Source organism: Camelina sativa, chromosome 14 (genome assembly GCF_000633955.1).
Source record: "Camelina sativa cultivar DH55 chromosome 14, Cs, whole genome shotgun sequence".
NCBI lineage: Eukaryota > Viridiplantae > Streptophyta > Magnoliopsida > Brassicales > Brassicaceae > Camelina > Camelina sativa.
This window is the reverse complement of record NC_025698.1, coordinates 31,728,280-31,749,178: the sequence shown is the minus strand read 5'-3', so window position 1 is coordinate 31,749,178 and position 20,899 is coordinate 31,728,280. Positions and strand designations below refer to the sequence as shown.

Here is a 20,899-nt window from a genome sequence, read left to right as displayed (position 1 = left end):
TATAGAAACCACAAGTTTTAAGTTTCTTGTTGTCGTCCACCTTCGACTTGAGACTTGGAAGGATTCTTTGGAGTTTCAGGCAATATCCAGCTCGCGCTCGTTGAACCACTCATGAAGCTCATAGCATTCTCGAATGTTCTCTCAGAGACGTACCCTGGCTTCGCATTGGCTTCTGTTATCTCCACATCGCCGGTCAACATACCCACCACTCGGGACATTGTTGGCCGTATTGCATGGTCTGTTTGTGTGCACAAGAATGCAACTCCTATTAGACGTTTCACTTCTTCCTCGTCAAATGATGTTAGTTCCGGATCCACTACTTCCAAGTCACGCTGTTCTTGGTGTAGGCTCCATGCCTGCACAAACCAAAGACTCAAAATTATTCACCAAAATTGGTAATAAGGAAGCTGTTTTTGTCCACTAGTTAGATATATAGATACCCATTCGAGAAGGTATTGTTTGTCATCATCCAATTCTGGAGAGGAGTTAGGCCTTCCGCTGACAACTTCCAGAGTCACTATACCAAAGGCAAATACATCCGTCTTCTCCGTTAGATGTCCAAGCATCACGTACTCTGGTGATAGATATCCGCTGCAATGTAACATTCAATTACTATAAGTTTTAACCCATTTGACAAACCACGTCCAATGTGAGGTTTTCAGGATATTTACATTGTCCCTGCAACTCGGGTACTTATGTGCGTCTTCTTATCATCATATAGTTTGGCCAACCCAAAATCAGAGAGTTTCGGAACCAGATCCGAGTCCAGAAGAATATTGCTTGCCTTCACATCCCTATGCACTATACGGGGATTTGACTCCTCATGCATATATGCTAAACCTTTTGCTACTCCCAAGCATATCTCAAAACGCTGTGACCAGCCAAGCTGCAAATTCTTGTCCTCTGCCAAAATCATGCAACGTGTAAAGCTAACAGCAGTTTTTTTTGTTTTTTTTTTACTAGGATGACACATTTAAGATGTCCTGAGCATACCGAACAGAGCTTGATCTAGACTGTTGTTTGCGAGGTATTCATATACAAGCATGCGCTGATTTCCCTCAATACAGCATCCATACAATTTTACAAGGTTGCGATGCTGAACAGCTGATATAGTGGCAATCTCCGCAACAAATTGACCCTTTCCTTGCCTAGATGCAACAGACAATTGCTTCACGGCTATCTCTCTTCCGTCATTCAGTTTTCCCTGTACCAATGGATATTATTATAAAATAGCCAAAGGAAAAATTCACATAACCTTCTAGTACGCTGCTATCCCTATAGGTGTTTCATCACATTATGTGTAGGATCTTACCTTAAAAACAGGTCCAAATCCTCCCTCCCCAAGCTTGTTGGAAGGATCAAAATCCTGAGTTGCAGTTCTGAGTTCTGAGTAACTAAAGGTGTAGGGCCTTACGTGCAGACTGTGTAGCACTGCATTAGAGTACTTAGTTGGATAAGAACCACTTAGAAGGTTACATTTTGTTCACGATTAGACTTAATAATACTGCCACCGCTAAGAATTTCTAGTTACCTTCTTCATCAGCCGCCCTTTTTCTTTTCCTACGGATGAATAAGATGATAGCAATCACCAAGATACTTAACATTCCTGCTCCTACAATGGCCCCTACAATGATACCAATTTTTTTCTTGGATTTCGAGGGCAACTTATTTTTTACAGTAGGTATGAAATCTGCAGAGAAAAAAAAGATGGTAGTAAGAATAGATATTGGACTTGACGAAGACCATGAAAGTTTCTGGTGTATACCTGGAGTGGCACTGATAGCTGAGACTAATGGCCCATAAGTGCCTTGAGCAGGAATACAGCATGTCCCTTTTCCAGCCCAAAAAAGATGAATTTCAAGGTAATTTTCAGATACATTTGCTTTATAGACTCTTTGATTTACTCGGATACTAGAACCATTAGCTGTTCTGTGTATGTCAAAATCCTTTTCAACAAGTCTTCCCTGGAAAACAAAAGGGAAAGCAGAGGTCAGAAACCATTTTTGAGAGCAGAATATAGTTCATTCTTAAAACGATGCATCTTAAGTTTTCATCCCCACTAGAACGAAATCTGTGCTGCACCTTGCACCAGATACTCTAATAGAAAAGGATCTCTTGTATGCCAAGGCTATCAAGGATCCATCTGGTCAAAAAAGTTACTACAGACATATGATCATTACTTGAGATGACAATATGATCATTATTTAACTTCACAAAAACAAAAGAACTAATTCACAGGCAAGAAGAAATAAATGTTTGTAAGAATATGGGGGAAGCTCAATGTAATAGTAGAGACCTGGACATATATGTCGAAAACTCGCCTTCCAAGACTTTTCCAGGTATTAGAACCTTGTATTTGTATCTCAGCAAACTGAACTGTTACACTATAGCCTCCATTTTCTAGCCCCAGTCCATAGTACCTTAAAGAAGATGCAGAGAGTCTCGCTGATTGGAAAAGCTCCGAGTCTGAAGTGTTCGGAAATCGTGTAGCTGAATGGTCTATGTATTGATTACTGTTACTCCCAGTAAATAGTCCTACATTGCTGACTGCCCATCTCTGCGTTTTACTTACGAAAAATGTAGCTGGTCCAAGTGCCCCCTCGTCCTTTTCATACAAAGCTCCACTACTAGACCTGATCTCCTGGCCTCCACAATTGATGAAAAAGTTGAAATCTGGACACCCATTAAAAGAAAAGCATCTTAACTAACATGTTGTCTAATATATGCATCCTAAGATTCGCAAAGCTAAAACTGAAGTGAGTTTCAAAACACCATAATGCACTTACATACTCCTTTTCCTCGATTGCAGCGGAAATTCTTCTGGAGGCAGTCCAGTCCGGGGAGAGCCCTTATAGAAAAAAACAAAAAGTACTAAAATGAGGAATACGGCATGCCGGTTAATAGTCGTATGCTTGTGAAATAGAAGTAATGTAGAACTTCAGGCACCAAGAAGAGCACAAGATTCAAAGTCACCTTCTGTTAGAACCTCCCAAGGTGAAGTGGTTGGCAATCAGGTTACTGCAGAATAACGAACACACACAAAAAAAAAACTTTGTTTTCAGCAAAATAACAATGTATTGTGTGCCATGATATTTAAGCACGTAGTTCTCGAACTTACAGTTGCAAGTTTGATAGGCGAACCCAAGAAGGAAGATCCCCTGCTAAATCATTGTATGACACATCTCTGTATTGTAAAGCACTTTGAATTATTGACAAGTTTTTAATACATATAACTGAGAGAGAAACATTCCTATACATATACTTGTTACTCACATATTGCTAAGAGAGGGACTCTTCTGAGCCGGTAAGGAACCATTCAGCTTGTTATTTCCAAGAAACCTGAATGAAGGTAGTGATATTTATGTTCACTTGGTCTCCGAAGCTTGAATAAGAGCATATGGTGGGGGAAAAAATATATTCTTACAAGTGAGTAAGCTGTTTTGAGTTGAAAAGCGAAGCGGGTATTTGCCCAATTAGCTTGTTGAAACTTAAATCACTGGAGAACAAGTAAAGGATATTGGTTGTAATTATTAAAGGCCTACGTGCTTTATTTTCAGAACTATATTATCTCAGTTTAGTAACAAAGAAGACATAGAATAACTTTTTAAAGCATCTTACGATCCAGAAGAAAAAAAAATTGTGTCATCTTGTCTCAGACTTACAGTTGTCGTAGCCACAAGTAATCTCCAATATCGGATGGTATTGTGCCTGTGAGATTATTGTTCCTCAATACTCTGCATTATTTTTAAAAAATGTCAAAACACAGAGGAAAGGGAACAGCTAAAGGAGTTCAGAAGTTCATCAAGATTAGGCAAAAGCTGAACCAAATTCCTTACAGGACACTTATAGATTTCATTTCTCGGATGAATTGAAGAGAAGAACTGCTATTACTTATTTCACCTAGTCTCCTGCATTTTAGATTTCAGTCAGTATCGAGACAAAGAACAAGTGGAAAAGTGAAGGAGAAAATAACACATATTCAGCACTTACAATTCTGTCAAGGAAATTAAGTTCGCAAATGTAGATGGAATTGGACCAGTCAAACTAGTCCCCAGAATTCTCCTGCAGGAAAGCATGTTTCAGTATATAGTGTGGTATACCATCAAAAGTTGTTTATAAACCGTTACTATATACATTGATAGGCCATAGCTTCAAAACAAAGAAACAAGACTGAATAATTGAAGAGCTGCAATATGAAATTTCTCACAGTGTAGTAAGTTTGGTCCAACTTCCTATAAAGTCTGGTATCTGACCTGTAAGTTGGATATCGTTAATCCAACTGAAACAAAATGAAAAAGGAAGTCAATCCAAAACTTATGAACAAGTATGAATATGATATGCGTATCTAAATGAGTAACCAAATACAATAGCAACCCCAGGAGATTAGAATAAATGTAACTCTTACGCTTCTTCCAAGTTCACCAAATTGGCAAATGATGAAGGAATTTCACCACTAAGTCCAGAACTTCCAATGTATCTGTCACAAATATGAGAATCAAATAAACTTACTGCATCTCGGAAGCACTTTAGTGTATGGACATTATTAAGTGTATTTTGTAAAACATTTTATGACAAGTGAGATTGATAGATGCTGTCAATACAAAACGTCACCACATGAAGAATGATGAGCAGAAAGCAATGCATACACTTACATTTTCACTAGCCTCGTGCAATTGCCAATCTCAGGTGGTAGAAAGCCGGAGAAATTATTCATATCAATCGCTCTGAGCTCAAAAAAAAAAAGAAAAAGGGAACAATCATTAGAATCTATCTATCAGCGAAAACTAAAGGAACAGTTGAAGATGTGATCATATATCCATGATGAGAAAAGGTCCTTACAGTGATCTTAAATCAGTAAGGAGCCCAATTTCTTTGGGAACTGGTCCGGTCAATGCATTGGCCCCAAAAGTCCTGAGTTAAAAAACGCAACAATGAGAGAGAAAAAACAAAAAAAACAAATTGCTCACTCACATACATATGCATAACATTACAAGCTTGTCTCAAATGCCTTACATCCACTGCATTTGAGTCAGATTTCCAATGCCAGGAGACAGAGGACCACTCAAGAAATTCTGATGTAGGTTCCTACAAAAACACAAAATGTAAAAAAAAAGTGTGTTCCAATGCAATACTTGTTTAAGGGAAGCACTTGAAAAGAAAAAAAAAAAAAAAGCATACAGATTAGAGATGAAAACAAGAGTCCAGAGGTCATCAGGAATACGCCCCGCAACATCCATACCATTAGCTCTCCTAAAGAAATTGAATTTTCATTGTGAGTGAGGCGATACGTCGAACAGCTGGAAGGCAGTGAGAGAGAGAGAAGAAAAGGAAACGTACAGAGCAACGATGCGGCAGATAGTGGAATCGACAAAAGTGCAGTCGCATTTGATGAGAGGATTGAAAGCTAAATTGTCGATGCTGACACTGTCGTCTATGGCGGCTCCGCTGCATAGTTCGCCGCTTATGTTCCAATCCTTCGTCGCCGTTATCTTCCACGTCCGGAAGATGTTGTTCAACGCCCGAGCTGAATCGATTTCCAAATTTGAAAAAAATTGATGGCAAGGGTTTAAAGATTAATTAAGGAAATTTATTCTTCTGACTCTAACCAGAAAATGAAAAAAAAAAAAACCAATAAATATCCAACCAACAAAAAAAAAACGATATACATATAAGTTGTCATATCATCTCCACAATAAGAAAGAAAAATAAAAATAAAAATTGAAAGCTAAAGCATTAAATTTGCGTATTAAAAAAGAAAAAAAAAATAAGGGTCGACGATGATCCAAAACGAATTTAGCAAAGTTTGGAGGACCTTCGTCGGGATCAGTAGTGGCTCTGGTTCGGTTCTGTGGTCGAACCACATGAAAAAGACCAGACATGAACACAAACCAAACTAGGAGGGAGAGATTTAGGGACCGTCTTAATCTCAGCATCGTCGATGACCAAAGAAGATGTGGGGAGATGATGGATCCAGGGAGAAGTAGTAAACCAACTAGCCCATTTGTTGTTGTTAATTATTATATAGTTTAACTTTAGAATTTAACAGCCTAATCTTTTAAAATTAATAATTTAGCCATGTGGGTAAGTTTTTTTTATTATGAATTTTTGTTATTCAATACAAACAAAAAAAGGTGTCGGAAAGCCTTATTACCAATTTACCACGCGGTCTTGGCCATTTCATTAGTCGTCGTTACTCGTTAAACAGACTATCAGTAGTTCATTACTACTACTAGTATTAAACTAATGAATTAGGTTACTAAGTGTTATGTCCGGTTTCAGTTTGAAACTGCTGATTTGGTGGAACCGGGTTCGAACCTATATAAACAAAGTTGATTAATCAAACCGTGTAATGACATATCAATGACATCAGCCAGTTGCCTCATTTTCAACCAAATGGCAAAATACTTAGAGCGTACGTGTTCCTTTCCTTCCACTTTGTATAAAGTATTCACACGCCTGATGCAATCCAATCGCTAATATTAATATTATAAACGACCATTAGCGATAAAATTAACAATGACTAGGAACAAGGACGTCAAATACAAGTTACTATATATAGGGTTGACTATGTTTTTAAAACATTCTTAGTTACGTACGTATACTTTTCTAACGATCTAAAAAAGTATAATGTTTATCTCTCCATAACTTGAGTTGACTATAAATTATTGTTAGAGATTTTGCATCTCATAACCAATTTTTGTTTTTTTTTTTTTTGTATCTGGATCGAATTATGATTAGTCTTGATAAATACTGTATAAATCGACAAAACACATTATTTTTGAGTACGTAACATATATTACGGTTTTTTTTTGGTTCTACGATAAAACTTTACTGCTCATATTTGAAATTGTAGTCGATTATGCTGGTATTATATATGGTCTCTATGTAATATATGCAATAATGTTGTCCTTTTCAATAACCTAGTCAAAACAAAAACAAATTTTCTTCTTCACTTTTTGTATGTGAGTGCATGTGACGGCACAAGCTTTTCTCATTGAATCCAATCGCTCCGAGGTGATTCTCTTTGTCTTAATCATCTTCTAGCTTCTGATTCATCACTCTCCGGGTTTTGGGTTAACTTCTGGAGTGCATCTTCTACTCATCTTGAAGTAAAAGATGTTTTATCGAGTCTTTAAGTATTTATCTGTTAAGTTTGAAGTGGTCAAGTCGTAGGATTGTGTCTTCCATTGTTAACGGAGTAGTTGAATAAGTTGCAGGTTTTTTAGGAGGTAGTGCTAAGTTGTTAGTCTACTATATATTCTTTTTCCTGTAACTCCTTTGTTTTAATACGAATCATTCAGTTTTTCTTAGTTCTGAGAGCTTTCTTATTCGCAAAGATAACAAAATGGTATCAGAGCCATTGATACTAACCTGAGAGAAAATGAGTGATAAGGACGTGATGGTGTTACCAAAGTTTGATGGAGATTACGAGCATTGGGCAATGCTTATGGAGAACCTGATCAGATCCAAGGAGTGGTGGGATCTGATTGAAACCGGGATACCTAGTCAAGAGAGAGGAACGGTTATGTCAGGAGCACAGAGAACCGAGCTGCAGGAGAGGATAGCAGAGAAGACAGTTACCTGATAAAGATGTCTGTAAACGGAAAGGGGAAGCTGAGACTTGAAATCAATGGAAGGATTCAAGTAATCTCCGACGTCTATCTTGTGCCTGGATTGAAGAATAATCTTCTCAGTGTGGGGCAGTTGCAAGAGAAAAGCTTAAGAGTTATAATTGAAGATGGAGAATGTGAAGTGTGGCACAAAGGGGAGAAAAGGTTGATAATGCACTCAACCATGTCAAAAAACAGGATGTTCATAATACTGGCCATTGTTAGAGAAGCAAAGAGAGAAGAAGAGAATCAATGTCTACAAGTGATGGAGAAGACGAATGACTTGTGGCACAGGAGGTATGGTCATATTAACAAGGGAAGCTTGAGGATCCTAGTAGAGAGAGACATGGTGATTGGAATACCAAAGCTGAGTGAGGAAGCAGAAGGAGCTATTTGTGATGTTTGCATGAGAGGGAAGCAAAACAGAGAAAGCATTCCAAAGAAGAGTGTGTGGAGATCAACTAGGGGGCTCCAGCTGGTTCATACGGACATATGCGGACCAATCACTCCATCATCTGAAAGTGGAAAAAGGTATATCATCAATTTCATAGATGATTATAGTAGAAAGTGCTGGACTTACTTCCTAGCAGAGAAATCAGATGCATTTAGAGTGTTTAAGGAGTTTAAGGTTGCAGTAGAAAGAGAATTGGGGAAATTGTTGGTGTGTCGACGCTCTGATAGGGGAGGAGAGTTTAATTCCAAGGAGTTTGACGAGTATTGCAAGGAATTTGGCATCAAACGCCAACTCACAGCCGCTTATACGCCTCAACAGAACGGAATTGCAGAGAGGAAAAACAGAACTGTCATGAACATGACTAGATGTATGATGCTCGAAGCAAGTGTTCCAAGGCGTTTTTGGCCAGAAGCGGTTCAATATGCTGTATACATATTGAACATGAGTCCATCAAAGGCTTTAAACGAGGTCACACCGGAGGAGAAGTGGAGCAACCTGAAACCGTCAGTAACACATCTCAGAGTGTTTGGGAGCGTTTCATATGCACTTGTACCATACGAAAGAAGAATTAAACTTGAAGAGAAGAGTATCAAGTGTGTGTTTTTTGGAGTTAGCAAGGAGTCAAAGGCGTATCGGTTATACAATCCAACAACAAAAAGGATAATGACAAGTAGAGATGTCCAGTTTGATGAAAATAGCAGCTGGAACTGGGAAGAAAAGCAAGAGGATAAAGAGCTCCAATGGGATGATTCAGATGCTGAGTCTGCAGAAAAACAAACAGTTGCAGAAGAAGAAAACCGAGTAATAGAGGAAGAAACTGTTGTCGAGGAGGAAGCTCAACCCAGTTCAAAAACTCAAACTGCTGTTGGAGAAGGAGAAGCTCAGGTTCCTGTGAGAGAAGGATCCAAGAGAACGATAAAGAGACCAGTGTGGTTCAAGGATTTCGACACCAGAGATGCAGGATTTCTAGTAGAAGAAAATGAAAGACAAATCTGTGCTATGTTCATAGCAATAGAATATCCTACGTCATTTGATGATGCAGAACAAGAGGAAGTGTGGAGAGTATCAATGGAGAAGGAGATCGCTTCTATTGAAGAAAATAACACTTGGGAGCTGGTTGATCTGCCTGAAGGAGCAAAAAAGATTGGTGTAAAGTGGGTGTTCAAAACAAAGCTCAATGAGAATGGTGAAGTCGATAAATTCAAAGCAAGGTTGTTGGCAAAGGGATATCATCAAAAAGAGGGAATAGATTTTCATGAAGTTTTTGCACCAGTTGCTAGGTGGGATACCATAAGAGTGATCTTAGGAGTGGCAGCTGAAAAAGGTTGGTTTGTTTACCAATTGGATGTCAAGAGCGCGTTCTTACATGGTGAATTGCTGGAGGAAGTCTTTGTGGAGCAACCAAGAGGGTTTGAAGTCAGCAATGAAGAAGAAAAGGTGTACCGATTGAGAAAAGCATTGTCTGGTTTGAAATAAGCTCCAAGAGCTTGGTACAATCGCATTGAAGGATATTTTCTGCGAGAAGGCTTTGAGAAGTGTTACTGTGAGCACACATTATTCGTAAAGAAGGAAGAGGGACGCTACTTGGTGGTAAGTCTCTATGTTGATGATCTCATCTACACTGGAAACTCAACAGAGATGCTAGAAGAGTTTAAAGTCTCCATGATGAGTGAGTTCGCTATGATTGATTTGGGCAAGATGAAATACTTTCTGGGAGTGGAAGTTGTTCAGGATGAGAAAGGAATCTTCATAAGTCAAAGAAAATATGCAGAAGAAACTCTAAAGAAGTATGGTATGGAGGATTGTAATGCTGTTTAAAATCAATGGTACCGAGTAACAGGCTGACAAGAGAAGGAGCTGGAGAAGAAGTGAATCCAACAACATTTAAGCAACTCAAGTTTGAGGTACCTGACTGCTACGAGGCCTGATTTAATTTATTCAGTGAATTTGGTCAGTAGATATATGGAGAGACCAAATGAACAGCATATGGCGGCAGCAAAGAGGATATTGAGGTATATTCAAGGAACTAGAGAGTTTGGAATTCAATACAAGTATGGAGGTGAGCAGAAACTAGTCGGATTTGTAGACAGTGACTATGCAGGGGATGTTGATGATTACAAGAGCACTTATGGATATGTTTTTATGTTGGGTGGAGGTGTAGTTTTGTGGGTCTCAAAGAAGCAGCTGATTGTCACTCTATCTACGACTGAAGCAGAGTTTGTGTCTGCAGCATATGGAGCTTGTCAAGCAGTGTGGCTCAGGAACACTATGGCAGAGATTGGTTTTAAGCAGAAAGAAGGTACTATTATGTTTTGTGATAACAGTTCTGCAATCAAGTTGTCTCAGAATCCGGTATTACAGAGGAGAAGCAAGCACATTCATGTCAGGTTCCATTACTTAAGAGAATTGGTGAATGATGGAGTGATTCAGCTCAATTACTGTAGTACTCACGATCAGATATCCGACATAATGACAAAGGCGGTGAAGCTCGAAGTGTTCGAGAAACTCAGAAGCAGGATGGGTGTTGGCGCAAAGGATGTATAAACTGAAAGGAGACTTTCAGTTTAGGGGAGGAAATGAAGTAAAAGATGTTTTATCGAGTCTTTGAGTTTTTATTTGTTAAGTTTGAAGTGGTCAAGTCGTAGGGTTGTGTCTTCCGTTGTTAACGGAGTAGTTTAATAAGTTGCAGGTTTTTTAGGAGGTAGTGCTAAGCTGTTAGTCTACTATATATTCCTTTTCCTATAACTCCTTTGTTTTAATACGAATCATTCAGTTTTTCTTGGTTCTGAGAGCTTTCTTATTCGCAAAGATAACACATCTAACATACTTCGTTTTTACACGTCCCGTTGGTGGTAGATATCTTTCGCATAAGAGCAATAACATTTTTTTTTGTCTAAGAAGTAACACTTTTTGAAAACATTGACTGCGTGTGAGCAGTCAATTTGGCTTACAACATTGTCAGTACGTCCCTCTCCATTTCCGGTCAAACACAAGCATGCAAGCAGCAACTATAAATTAAAGGGTTATGCCTATTGGAACGCCAACAAGTTGTGGATTCTGGCGTAATTCTCTTAACACATCAGTTTACTTTACGCGGTTAGAATTTGCGAAATCTGTCGGAAAGCTTTGTTACGAGGTCATATATTACCATCACTCATTCACTCGAGTAAAGTTTCTCTTCTTCATTGTTGTTCGAACTTGATACTCTTTCGGTCGCAGCTCGTCCACAAAGGCCCAAAGTATCAATAAGTTGAGCCCATTGTTAGTTATTTGGGCCTAAGCGTAAGGACAGAGAGGGGGTGAGAAGAAGAGTAATCGGAACTGGTTTACCAACCCCCGGGAGAGGAGTGGGACAGAGTGATGAGATGGACCAATGATGAAGAAGCTGCCGTATTTGCATTACTGAGATAGTTGGTTGACAGATGGAGTTGGCGGGGACGGGGGCGGTAGGTGAAGGATTACGACCTTTCGCTTTTTTTCTCTTTTTATTTTTGTTCTCACCACACCCACTTTATTATATTTACCCGTCCTCCCTTGTCACACAATTTCTCAGATCAAACTCAAAACATAAATCTGTTTGCGTTTGATCTTTCTAAACCCAACCAAACTATGAAAATTAACATCCGAGATTCCACCATGGTCCGGCCTGCCGCCGAGACCCCAATCACTAATCTTTGGAACTCCAACGTTGACCTCATCATCCCTAGATTCCACACCCCTAGTGTCTATTTCTACAGACCCACCGGCGCCTCCAACTTCTTTGACCCCCAGGTCCTCAAGGAAGCTCTTTCCAAGGCCCTCGTCCCCTTCTACCCCATGGCTGGTCGCTTGAAGAGAGACGACGATGGTCGTATCGAGCTCGACTGCAACGGTGCCGGTGTTCTCTTCGTCGTCGCTGATACTCCTTCTGTCATCGACGACTTTGGGGACTTCGCTCCCACCCTCACTCTCCGCCAGCTTATCCCCGATGTTGATTACTCCGCCGGCGTCCACACTTTCCCGCTCCTCGTCTTGCAGGTTCAAAAGTCTTTCCCTTTTTCGATCTTTGTGAATTTTTAGGAAGGATCCATTATACTAGGCTACTAGGGTAGCTCTCAACCTAATTAGTATATCGCTTTCTATCTTTAATTTAGCTTAGCTTGATCCTGTGGTTTCCTTGATGTGTATGTAGGTGACCTTCTTTAAATGTGGGGGAGCTTCCCTTGGTGTTGGCATGCAACACCACGTGGCTGATGGTTTCTCTGGTCTCCATTTTATCAATACGTGGTCTGATATGGCCCGTGGTCTTGACCTTACCATTCCACCCTTCATTGATCGAACCCTCCTCCGCGCTAGGGACCCGCCTCAGCCTGCTTTTCATCATGTCGAGTATCAGCCTGCTCCCAGTATGAGGATCCCGTCCAAACCAGGGCCCCCTGACAATACCACCGTCTCTATTTTCAAATTATCCCGCGATCAGCTTGTTGCTCTCAAGGCTAAATCCAAGCAGGATGGGAACACTGTAAGCTACAGCTCCTACGAGATGTTGGCTGGCCACGTGTGGAGATCAGTGGGCAAGGCGCGCGGACTTCCAGATGACCAAGAGACCAAGCTGTACGTTGCGATTGATGGAAGGTCCAGACTTCGCCCTCAGCTTCCCCCTGGTTACTTTGGCAATGTGATATTCACTGCGACACCATTGACAGTTGCAGGGGAGCTTCTATCAAAGCCAACATGGTACGCAGCAGGGCTGATTCATGATGTTATAGCTCGCATGGACGATAACTATCTGAGGTCTGCTCTTGACTACCTGGAGATGCAGCCTGATCTGTCAGCACTGGTCCGCGGTGCACATACCTACAAATGCCCAAATTTGGGAATCACTAGCTGGGCCAGATTACCCATCTATGATGCAGACTTTGGTTGGGGTCGTCCCATATTTATGGGACCTGGTGGGATTCCATACGAGGGTCTGTCTTTCGTGCTTCCAAGTCCTACAAATGATGGCAGCTTATCCGTGGCCATTGCCCTCCAATCTGAACACATGAAACTATTTGAGAAGTTTTTGTACGAGATATGAGAGAGGTAAAGCCGCTGAAGAAATAGCCCTCGTTTTTCCCTACTTAGGAAACTCCTCCTGAGCTAAATTGGGCATTTTGCTTCTTGTGTCAATTCATTATCCTGTGTTTTAGAGGGTACAACAAGCGTATGGTCTGTAACATTTGGACTCTATGTCATATAGGATCTTTTGCTTTATGTTAATACAGATGACAAAGTGTCAACACATGCCGTGATTGTTTTGGTGTTTGATTGGTTATTGCCGATGTTTCATCCATGTTGCTATCTGCTTTTCAGTTTTTCTGCAATAACTCTGTTTCTATCTTTCTACACTCCCTCGCTGTTTTTGTGGTCCAATAGTCAAATGATTATATGTGCCCCTAAAAGTCGACTTAAATAGTTGTGAATTTGGGGAGAAAGCCAGAGCTGCTCCCAAGACTGAAGAAGGTTTGATTTCATAATTATTGACAAACGTCTGAAAATGGAATAATGTCATTGAGTAGCCAAACAGAGTACACGAGGAATCCACATGAAAGAAAATAAAAAAAGAGCAAACGAAATCAGTGATCATAAATTTATAGTAGTCTACTGATTGTCAAAGTGGAAATCATGAAGCAAGGTGAAGGAACGGATGAAATAATACGGCATAGACAGTGTAGACTGTTCATCTGTATGTGCTATATAGGATGGAATTTTTAATAAACTAGACAGAGATAGGCATAAATTTTGGAATAGTAACCGGGAGAAAAGCACGGATATGATTGCAAGAGTTGAGACCATATTTAACTTGTTTTTATTATTTAGATGGTGATTAATAAATGATTGGTAGGTTACATTTTGGCCTATAGCATCTCTTTTGATTTAGGCCTTGTATTCAATAAAGTGATGATTGGGGTTTGATATATCAATGGCATGACCTCCAGTATTTGAACTGAGGTGAGTAGCTCGGCTAAGTTTTTCAGTCTTGTGAATATCCTCTACCAAATGAATGTCTTCTTCGAGCATTACCACTCTCGTTTGTTCGCCATGGGGTCCTGGCACTATGGCTTCTTGGACTTTAAGGTGTTCATCAAACTCGATAATCTCAGACTTTGTAGAAGACATTCTTCTTTTCTTGAGATAGCAGAATAGAGCAGCAGCGAGGAATGCAAGAAAAAACAAACTGCCTAAAGAGATAACTAGGCCTGGGCATTCGGTTAACCATTCGGTTTCGGTTCGGTTGTATTCGGTTTCGGTTATTTTGGATATAGTAATATAGTAACCATTTGGATATTTTTGAAATTTCGGTTCGGTTCGGTTCGGTTTCTTTCGGTTCGGTTTCGGTTTGGTTATTTAAATAAATAACCATAACTAACATAAATTATATTAACATTAACCAAATAAACCAAATATAACCAAAACTAACCGAATATAACCAAAATTAACCAAATATACAATAACAAAAATACAAAAAAGGGAAAAATATGGATTCAATTTTACAAAATAGTATTTAACTTTGTAAATTCAAAATAATAACATTTACATATATTGATTATTTAAAATATTTAATTGTTTTGAATCTAGAAATAATTTATATTTTAAGTTTATTTTATAGTTTTGCATAATATTAAGTATATAATATTTGATATCTTCTAGGTTTTCGGATATTTCGGTTAACCATTTAATTGTCGGTTCGGTTCGGTTCGGTTTCAGTTAGTTTGGATATAGATTTTTACTAACCATTCGGGTATTTGAAGAATTTCGGTTCGGTTCGGTTTGGTTTTTTTCGGTTCGGTTTCGGTCGGTTATTTGGTTATCGGTTATTTTGCCCAGCCCTAGAGATAACAACCACAATGATAACATGATGATGACCCGGCGGTGGCGGTGGTGGTGGAAGAACGTGAGGTGGACGAGGATATGGTGGCGGGGGGAAATGGGGAAGAGGTGGTGGAGGAGGAGCAAAGTGGGAATGAGGTGGCGGTGGGTGATGGGGACGAGAAGATGGTGGCGGTGGAGGGACAATGTGGGAAGGAGGGGGCAGATAATGTGGTGGGGCTGGAAATGGAGAAGGGAAAGGATGTTGATGGGACGGTGGTGGGTAAAAAGGGAAGAAGTCAACCGGCGCAGCCATTTTGAGCTAGCGTATGTTAATAACTAACAAGATGTTATTGCAAAGGTGAAGTGAGGTGTTTCATATTTGAATAAATTCGAAGCCTATTTGTAGTACTAGTACGTAGTGTAAAGGTTTGGATTGGTCTGATATGATGTGCTTCTAAGCGTGTACTTGCTTGACTCCCATGCTAAGCTTTTGCATTATTTAGGCTTTTCTTCTTGATTGTTTCTACTCCAATCATTCCACTTGCTAATTCTTTCTATTAAATAAAAGCATAATTTGGCAGGGCTAACCAATAACCAATAATGCTAATTCTTTCTATTAAATAAAAGCATAATCTGGCTTACGAATCTTTTCATTTCTCCCAAATATACCCAATCCAATGTTGGAACAACCTCAAACAACGGAATGATATGTAGCCAATCCAATGTTCCTTTTGTGATAAGTTGATCATCATAATAGCCGGTGAGTGTGTCATTGTGTCACCATCCGAATTCAAATTTCACTTATTAAAAAAGAAATATATATATATATTGATCCATGGTTAGAATTACCACATAAATGAATCGATCCACTCATTAAAAAGAAAATTGCATATTATTTAAAAACAACAAGAGGGAAATGGTGGCTGATGAAACGACGGCGTTTTCAGCTGTTTGACTCTTGTTGGAAAAAAGGCTAGAAGCTCGACATTTCTTTCTCCCCCAAGTCTCTCAGGGAGGATCGTCAAATCTCAATCTCAATTTCAATGGAGGAACCGCCGATGTCTCCGGCGGGCCACGATCCTCAGGGAAAGGTTAAGCAGCAGCAAGCAGCCGGCGTTGGTATACTGCTTCAGATTATGATGCTCGTCCTTTCCTTCGTTCTCGGCCATGTCCTCCGCCGTCACCGATTCCACTATCTTCCTGAAGCTAGCGGTTCGCTTCTCATTGGTAGGGTTATCATTTCTCTCTCTCCCTCTTTCGCCTTTGCTCTCACTTTGAATTCTCCTTCCCTAGCTTCCTCTTTCGTTGTAATTTCAGGTTTAATCGTCGGTGTACTTGCTAATATCTCCGATACTGAGATTAGCATTAGGTTTATCCCCCTCTCCTCCTCCTCCTCCAAGAGACTAAGTTTTCCTGATATGATATCGTTTCCTCAGCTTACACTCTAGTGTTGGGTTTGTTCTATTTGCTCTTCTGTATCAGGACGTGGTTTAATTTCCACGAGGAGTTCTTCTTCTTGTTTCTGTTGCCTCCCATCATATTATATCCTTTGCCTTCAAACTGTATCTGCATTTTGATCCTCTTCTATTACGTATAAATGTCATTTTCCTTGACATCATTCATTTTGTTTGAACCCAGTCAGGTTTCAGTCTTCAACCTGTAAGTGCTTATCTTTCTTTCTTTCTTCCCACTATTGTATATTCTAAAAGTGGCTGACTTAATTACGGCTTCTCCTAATATATATATATATATATATATATTTTCCCTCTTGCAGAAACCCTTCTTTTCTAACTTTGGAGCCATTGTTACCTTTGCTATCATCGGAACTTTTGTGGCTTCTTTCGTCACTGGTGGTCTAGTGTAGGGATCATAACCCTCTTCGTTCTTCCATTATATTTTGCCTGTACCCTTATCTGGTTTTCCCGCCTTTTGCAGTTATCTTGGCGGCTCTATGTATCTCATGTATAAACTTCCATTTGTGGAGTGTCTTATGTTTGGTGCACTTATCTCAGCTACGGACCCTGTCACTGTACTGTCTATATTCCAGGTGCATCTGCTTTCCCCTGTTACTATCAATTTTGATCCCTAACTGCAATATGTATGTGATGATGCCATGCCACCTGAGGATATTTATTTACTTTCCTAAATTGATGCCTTGCATTTCTATGAACATTTATGGTTCAGGATGTGGGCACCGACGTCAATCTGTATGCTTTGGTCTTTGGAGAATCAGTTTTGAATGATGCTGTGAGTGTTTTATTAGCTCCTGCGATATAGTGATCTCTTCCTTTTAGGTTTATATGCAAACGAAATACCCAGAACACTAACTCCATCAGATGTTTTCTTTGTGTTTCATGTATTTGTTGTGTGGCTCGTAGATGGCAATATCTTTGTACAGGTCTGTAAACCACATGATTTTTTTTTTCCCTTTAGATACCTTTTTATGCTAAGTATTAAAGTACCATAGAAAAACTTTCGATGCAGAACAATGTCATTAGTTAACCGCCAGTCCTCGTCTGGGGAACATTTTCTCATGGTGGTGATCAGGTTTCTTGAGATTTTTGCTGGCTCAATGTCTGCAGGTCTGTTTTCCCTGATTCCCTTCTTCACAGTTTTATAACAATATTACTCTTATTAACTCATAAAATTTCCTCGTACCAAACTAGAGCACTATTAGTGAAACAATGAACTAAAGACTAGGTATCTTTGTGAAGATTCATTCAACCGAAATAAACAATAACTTGAATTGAAATGGTCATACTAATTACCTTTTGGATCTGGGAAGCTTTGTTTCTAAGCCCTTAACAATTACATATACATCTACATATGTAAGACCTGTTTTCTTTTTCTATGTATATAAGAATAATAAGACCCGTTTTCCTTTTTCTTTACATGAATCAGAATGTACTCTTTTCTCCCTGAAAAAAAAGAGTTCTGCCAGACTGGTCCTTCACTGACCTCATATATTGGTTAAACATACTAATAGTCTTAATATTGCTCTGCAGGGGTTGGGGTTGGATTCACTTCAGCTTTAATATCCTTCCTCGATCCACTTTTTTGCTTATTAGATGTACATGGCTAAATGTATTGTGAAAACCTTAACTCAGAACACCTCTTTAAGTATGCAGGATTGGATACGGAGAAGTAAGCGCCACATGTTTCTATACTATTGTTTTTATTTTTAATACTCTCAGAACGTCTTGTAATGTGTCTGCTTTTTCTTTTTCTATACCTCAGTCTTCAGAACTTGGAGTGTTGTCTCTTTGTGCTTTTCCCTTATTTCTCGTAAGTAGACAAAACAACTCTTCTCTTCCTGTTTCTTTGTATTTATTATAACACTTCTTCCACCTAATGTGTTTTGGTTGTGTTGTCAGATACATGCTTGCAGAAGGTGTTGGTCTCTCCGGGATTGTGTCTATACTCTTCACAGGAATTGTAATAGCCGACTCATTTTAGTTCGTACATCTTAATTGATGCTAATATTTATGGAAAGGCATATTTAGGCAGCCTAATACAGTGCTACTGTAGGTTATGAAGCGATACACTTTCTCAAATCTCTCAGAAGCTTCACAGAGTTTCGTATCTTCTTTCTTTCACTTGATATCCTCCCTGGCAGAAACTTTCACGTGAGTCAATAACAATAACATCCCATTATCAGATAATAATTTTTAAGCTTAGAACATTGTTGGATTGATAATGATTTGTTTAATGCTTTTCTAGGTTCATTTACATGGGATTTGATATTGCCATGGAGCAGCATAGCTGGTCCCATGTTGGGTTTATCCTCTTCTCTATTGTATCCTCATATGCTGATGGTCAATGATTGTACGCAGTGTTAGCTAGTGTTGTTAATCCTTGACTTTACTTTTTGCTTCTGCATTTCATGACTGACATCAGTTGTTTATTGGCGTGGCTAGGTGACTAAATCCCTTACGAATGTTTTTTTATCTTGGCTGATCGCTTCATTGTCACCATGGTTTCCATTCAGATTTACCTATAAGTTCTGCAATGTTTTTCTCACGCAGGGCTGTCAATGTATTTGGGTGTGCATATTTGGTCAACCTATTTAGACAGGATAACCAGAAGCTACCTATGAAGCACCAAAAAGCCCTTTGGTATAGTGGTGAGATGAGTTTATAGCTTTTGTTCTGGTCTCCTGATGCCCATTCTTATATCTACACACTATTAAAACTTGTACACATATTGGCACATCGATAGGACTTCGAGGGGCAATGGCATTTGCGCTTGCACTTCAATCACTTCATGACCTACCAGAGGGTCACGGTCAAATCATCTTTACTGCAACCACAGCCATTGTTGTTGTCACGGTAAGTTTCGTATTCTCTCCATGAAAAGCATATATGTAATTCATTTGCAGCAGTAGTATACATAAGGCTTCAATAATCTTGGAGAGTTATACATACGCCTCGTTTCTTATCCGTTGCAGTAATATTTCAGGTTTTACTGATAGGAGGTTCGACAGGTAAAATGTTGGAAGCTTTGGAAGTTGTAGGTGACGATCTTGATGACTCCATGTCTGAAGTAAACCCTCGACGATCTAAGCTAATACCTTTGAACTAAATTTGTGTATGTACTTTTCTGACGCACCCAGATACATGGTCAGGGCTTTGAAGAGAGCGATCATCGGTATGTCCCTCCTCCTTTTAGCATTGGGACTTCATCTGACGAGGATACATCATCATCAGGAAGCAGGTTCAAGATGAAGCTGAAGGAGTTTCACAAAACGTAAGAATAAGAGAATGACTTTTTTTTTTCCTGAGTAGAAAGCGTTCTTTGCATTTCTTGGGTCTCACTTAACAAAACTTTGCAGTACTACATTCACCGCGTTGGACAAAAACTTTCTGACACCATTCTTCACAACTAACAGTGGAGATGGGGATGGAGATGGAGAGTAACGCGTTAAGGTCAATGTATATGTGTGATCTAGGCCAAGTTATAATTTTTGTTCACGTGCAAATGCTGTAAGATTACAACGAGTTGATTCTACCTCTCCAAAATATTTCCAATTATTATATATGAATTATTTGTGGTACAAAACACTTGCATGTTAATAAATTGTTACAAGAAGAAACTGAGTTCATGTTTGGGGGTGAACATAAGCATGCTCTCACCAAAATACTCAAAAAGAGGATGGAGATAGTTGTCAACGGTAGTGTCCATAGTAGCTGAAGTCCTCCGAGCAATGTCCCTTCCAACTAGCGACTGTTGTGGGATTGTTGTGCCTCCGTTCATCTGCATCTGTGTGGAGCTCATTTGCATAATTCCACCTACTGCTATCTTCTTCAGTGGTGGTTGATGAGTTAAGTTGTCAGTACTTGCTTTGCGTTTACCTTGGCCCAAAGAAAAAAATATTCAAGAACGTGCCTGTATCTCCATGTTTGGAACACAAAAAAAGGATGAGATCAGAATTTATACTTTGCCGGGCATTGGTGACCTTTCCATTTGTCTTCCAGACAGAGCTAGCTGGAGGAGACCGCAGAGCCTCAGATGTTTTAAGCCGTTCATATAGGCATCGACCCGCTGCGACCTACGGACAGTTAAATGTTTATATCCTCTGCTGCCTGTTTCGCCACACGAGATTGAAAGAAAAAAAAGTTATTTATCTCATGCATCAAACTAGAAAGCATACTCACCATCAACGCTCCATAAACGAGCCAAGCCCCGTGCCTCTTCGCTTCTTCCTTCTGCCTCTCAGGTACCAATTCAGGTAAAAGAAGCAGCAGATACGGCCCTAGATTTGGGAGAACAAGAAAACGAACCTAGACAAAGGAGTAAAGCAAGGAAAATATTCATGAACGACCAAAGGATATATCCTAAGGTATGAGAGGACACTCTAAACTTATTTGGCTACCACCTTAGGATTACGGTTCAATTGCAGGAAATTGCTAGTTTTAAACTTATTTTATCTTGTGGGAAATTCTAGACTCACATCCTAAAGTGCCACTCTTCCTTATGATAATCAAGCATCAAGAAAAAGTAC

At 39.5% G+C, this 20,899-nt stretch overlaps 4 protein-coding genes and 1 long non-coding RNA gene across 9 annotated transcripts in view; 2 read left to right on the top strand and 3 right to left on the bottom strand.

Moving 5' to 3' along the window:
* The window catches only part of LOC104758921 (probable LRR receptor-like serine/threonine-protein kinase At1g56140), a 10,235-nt gene extending 4,232 nt beyond the window's left edge, over positions 1-6,003 (bottom strand). Inside the window, exons 1-24 of one of the 4 annotated variants that reach the window (XM_010464192.2) lie at positions 5,813-6,003; positions 5,338-5,524; positions 5,179-5,250; positions 5,014-5,085; positions 4,840-4,911; positions 4,653-4,724; positions 4,406-4,477; positions 4,208-4,279; positions 3,991-4,062; positions 3,837-3,908; positions 3,663-3,734; positions 3,425-3,496; positions 3,274-3,339; positions 3,119-3,184; positions 2,974-3,018; positions 2,787-2,848; positions 2,297-2,673; positions 1,766-1,964; positions 1,532-1,690; positions 1,313-1,431; positions 994-1,204; positions 672-903; positions 441-591; positions 10-356 (exon numbers count right to left, since the gene is read on the bottom strand). In XM_010464192.2, the coding sequence (XP_010462494.1) occupies positions 18-356; positions 441-591; positions 672-903; positions 994-1,204; positions 1,313-1,431; positions 1,532-1,690; positions 1,766-1,964; positions 2,297-2,673; positions 2,787-2,848; positions 2,974-3,018; positions 3,119-3,184; positions 3,274-3,339; positions 3,425-3,496; positions 3,663-3,734; positions 3,837-3,908; positions 3,991-4,062; positions 4,208-4,279; positions 4,406-4,477; positions 4,653-4,724; positions 4,840-4,911; positions 5,014-5,085; positions 5,179-5,250; positions 5,338-5,524; positions 5,813-5,933 (3,054 nt within the window). In that variant the 5' untranslated portion in view covers positions 5,934-6,003 and the 3' untranslated portion in view covers positions 10-17. Of the gene's footprint in view, positions 1-9; positions 357-440; positions 592-671; positions 904-993; positions 1,205-1,312; positions 1,432-1,531; positions 1,691-1,765; positions 1,965-2,296; positions 2,674-2,786; positions 2,849-2,973; positions 3,019-3,118; positions 3,185-3,273; positions 3,340-3,424; positions 3,497-3,662; positions 3,735-3,836; positions 3,909-3,990; positions 4,063-4,207; positions 4,280-4,405; positions 4,478-4,652; positions 4,725-4,839; positions 4,912-4,975; positions 5,086-5,178; positions 5,251-5,337; positions 5,525-5,812 lie in introns of those variants that run through there. The other 3 variants (XM_010464193.2, XM_019236359.1, XM_019236360.1) reach the window with 3 other exon arrangements.
* On the top strand, positions 11,597-13,378 carry LOC104743072 (shikimate O-hydroxycinnamoyltransferase-like). The gene is made up of 2 exons (XM_010464191.1): positions 11,597-12,081; positions 12,236-13,378. The coding sequence occupies exons 1-2, from the start codon at positions 11,674-11,676 to the stop codon at positions 13,121-13,123; spliced, it is 1,296 nt and encodes a 431-aa protein (XP_010462493.1). The 5' UTR covers positions 11,597-11,673; the 3' UTR covers positions 13,124-13,378.
* Positions 13,760-15,299, bottom strand: LOC104743071 (proline-rich receptor-like protein kinase PERK10). Of its 2 annotated transcripts, none has more exons than XM_019236361.1 (2): positions 14,926-15,299; positions 13,760-14,279 (listed from the first exon to the last, which is right to left on the bottom strand). In XM_019236361.1, exons 1-2 carry the CDS (start codon positions 15,209-15,211, stop codon positions 13,963-13,965), a joined length of 603 nt encoding a protein of 200 aa, XP_019091906.1. In that variant the 5' UTR covers positions 15,212-15,299; the 3' UTR covers positions 13,760-13,962. The 2 variants fall into 2 exon arrangements, with proteins under 2 accessions (XP_019091906.1, XP_010462492.1); XM_010464190.2 differs by having other exon boundaries at positions 13,760-14,275; positions 14,922-15,298.
* Positions 15,822-19,931, top strand: LOC104743069 (sodium/hydrogen exchanger 5-like). The gene is made up of 21 exons (XM_010464187.2): positions 15,822-16,125; positions 16,216-16,267; positions 16,381-16,440; positions 16,533-16,557; positions 16,673-16,758; positions 16,834-16,945; positions 17,083-17,145; positions 17,277-17,296; positions 17,383-17,480; positions 17,904-17,932; positions 18,011-18,042; positions 18,136-18,183; positions 18,273-18,333; positions 18,427-18,524; positions 18,619-18,694; positions 18,796-18,815; positions 18,924-19,021; positions 19,117-19,226; positions 19,357-19,440; positions 19,523-19,644; positions 19,730-19,931. Exons 1-21 carry the CDS (start codon positions 15,942-15,944, stop codon positions 19,812-19,814), a joined length of 1,563 nt encoding a protein of 520 aa, XP_010462489.1. The 5' UTR covers positions 15,822-15,941; the 3' UTR covers positions 19,815-19,931.
* LOC104743070 lies at positions 19,901-20,880 on the bottom strand. Its single transcript, XR_002035330.1, has 3 exons — positions 20,553-20,880; positions 20,335-20,446; positions 19,901-20,249 (listed from the first exon to the last, which is right to left on the bottom strand). It is a non-coding gene; the product is annotated as an uncharacterized LOC104743070 (long non-coding RNA).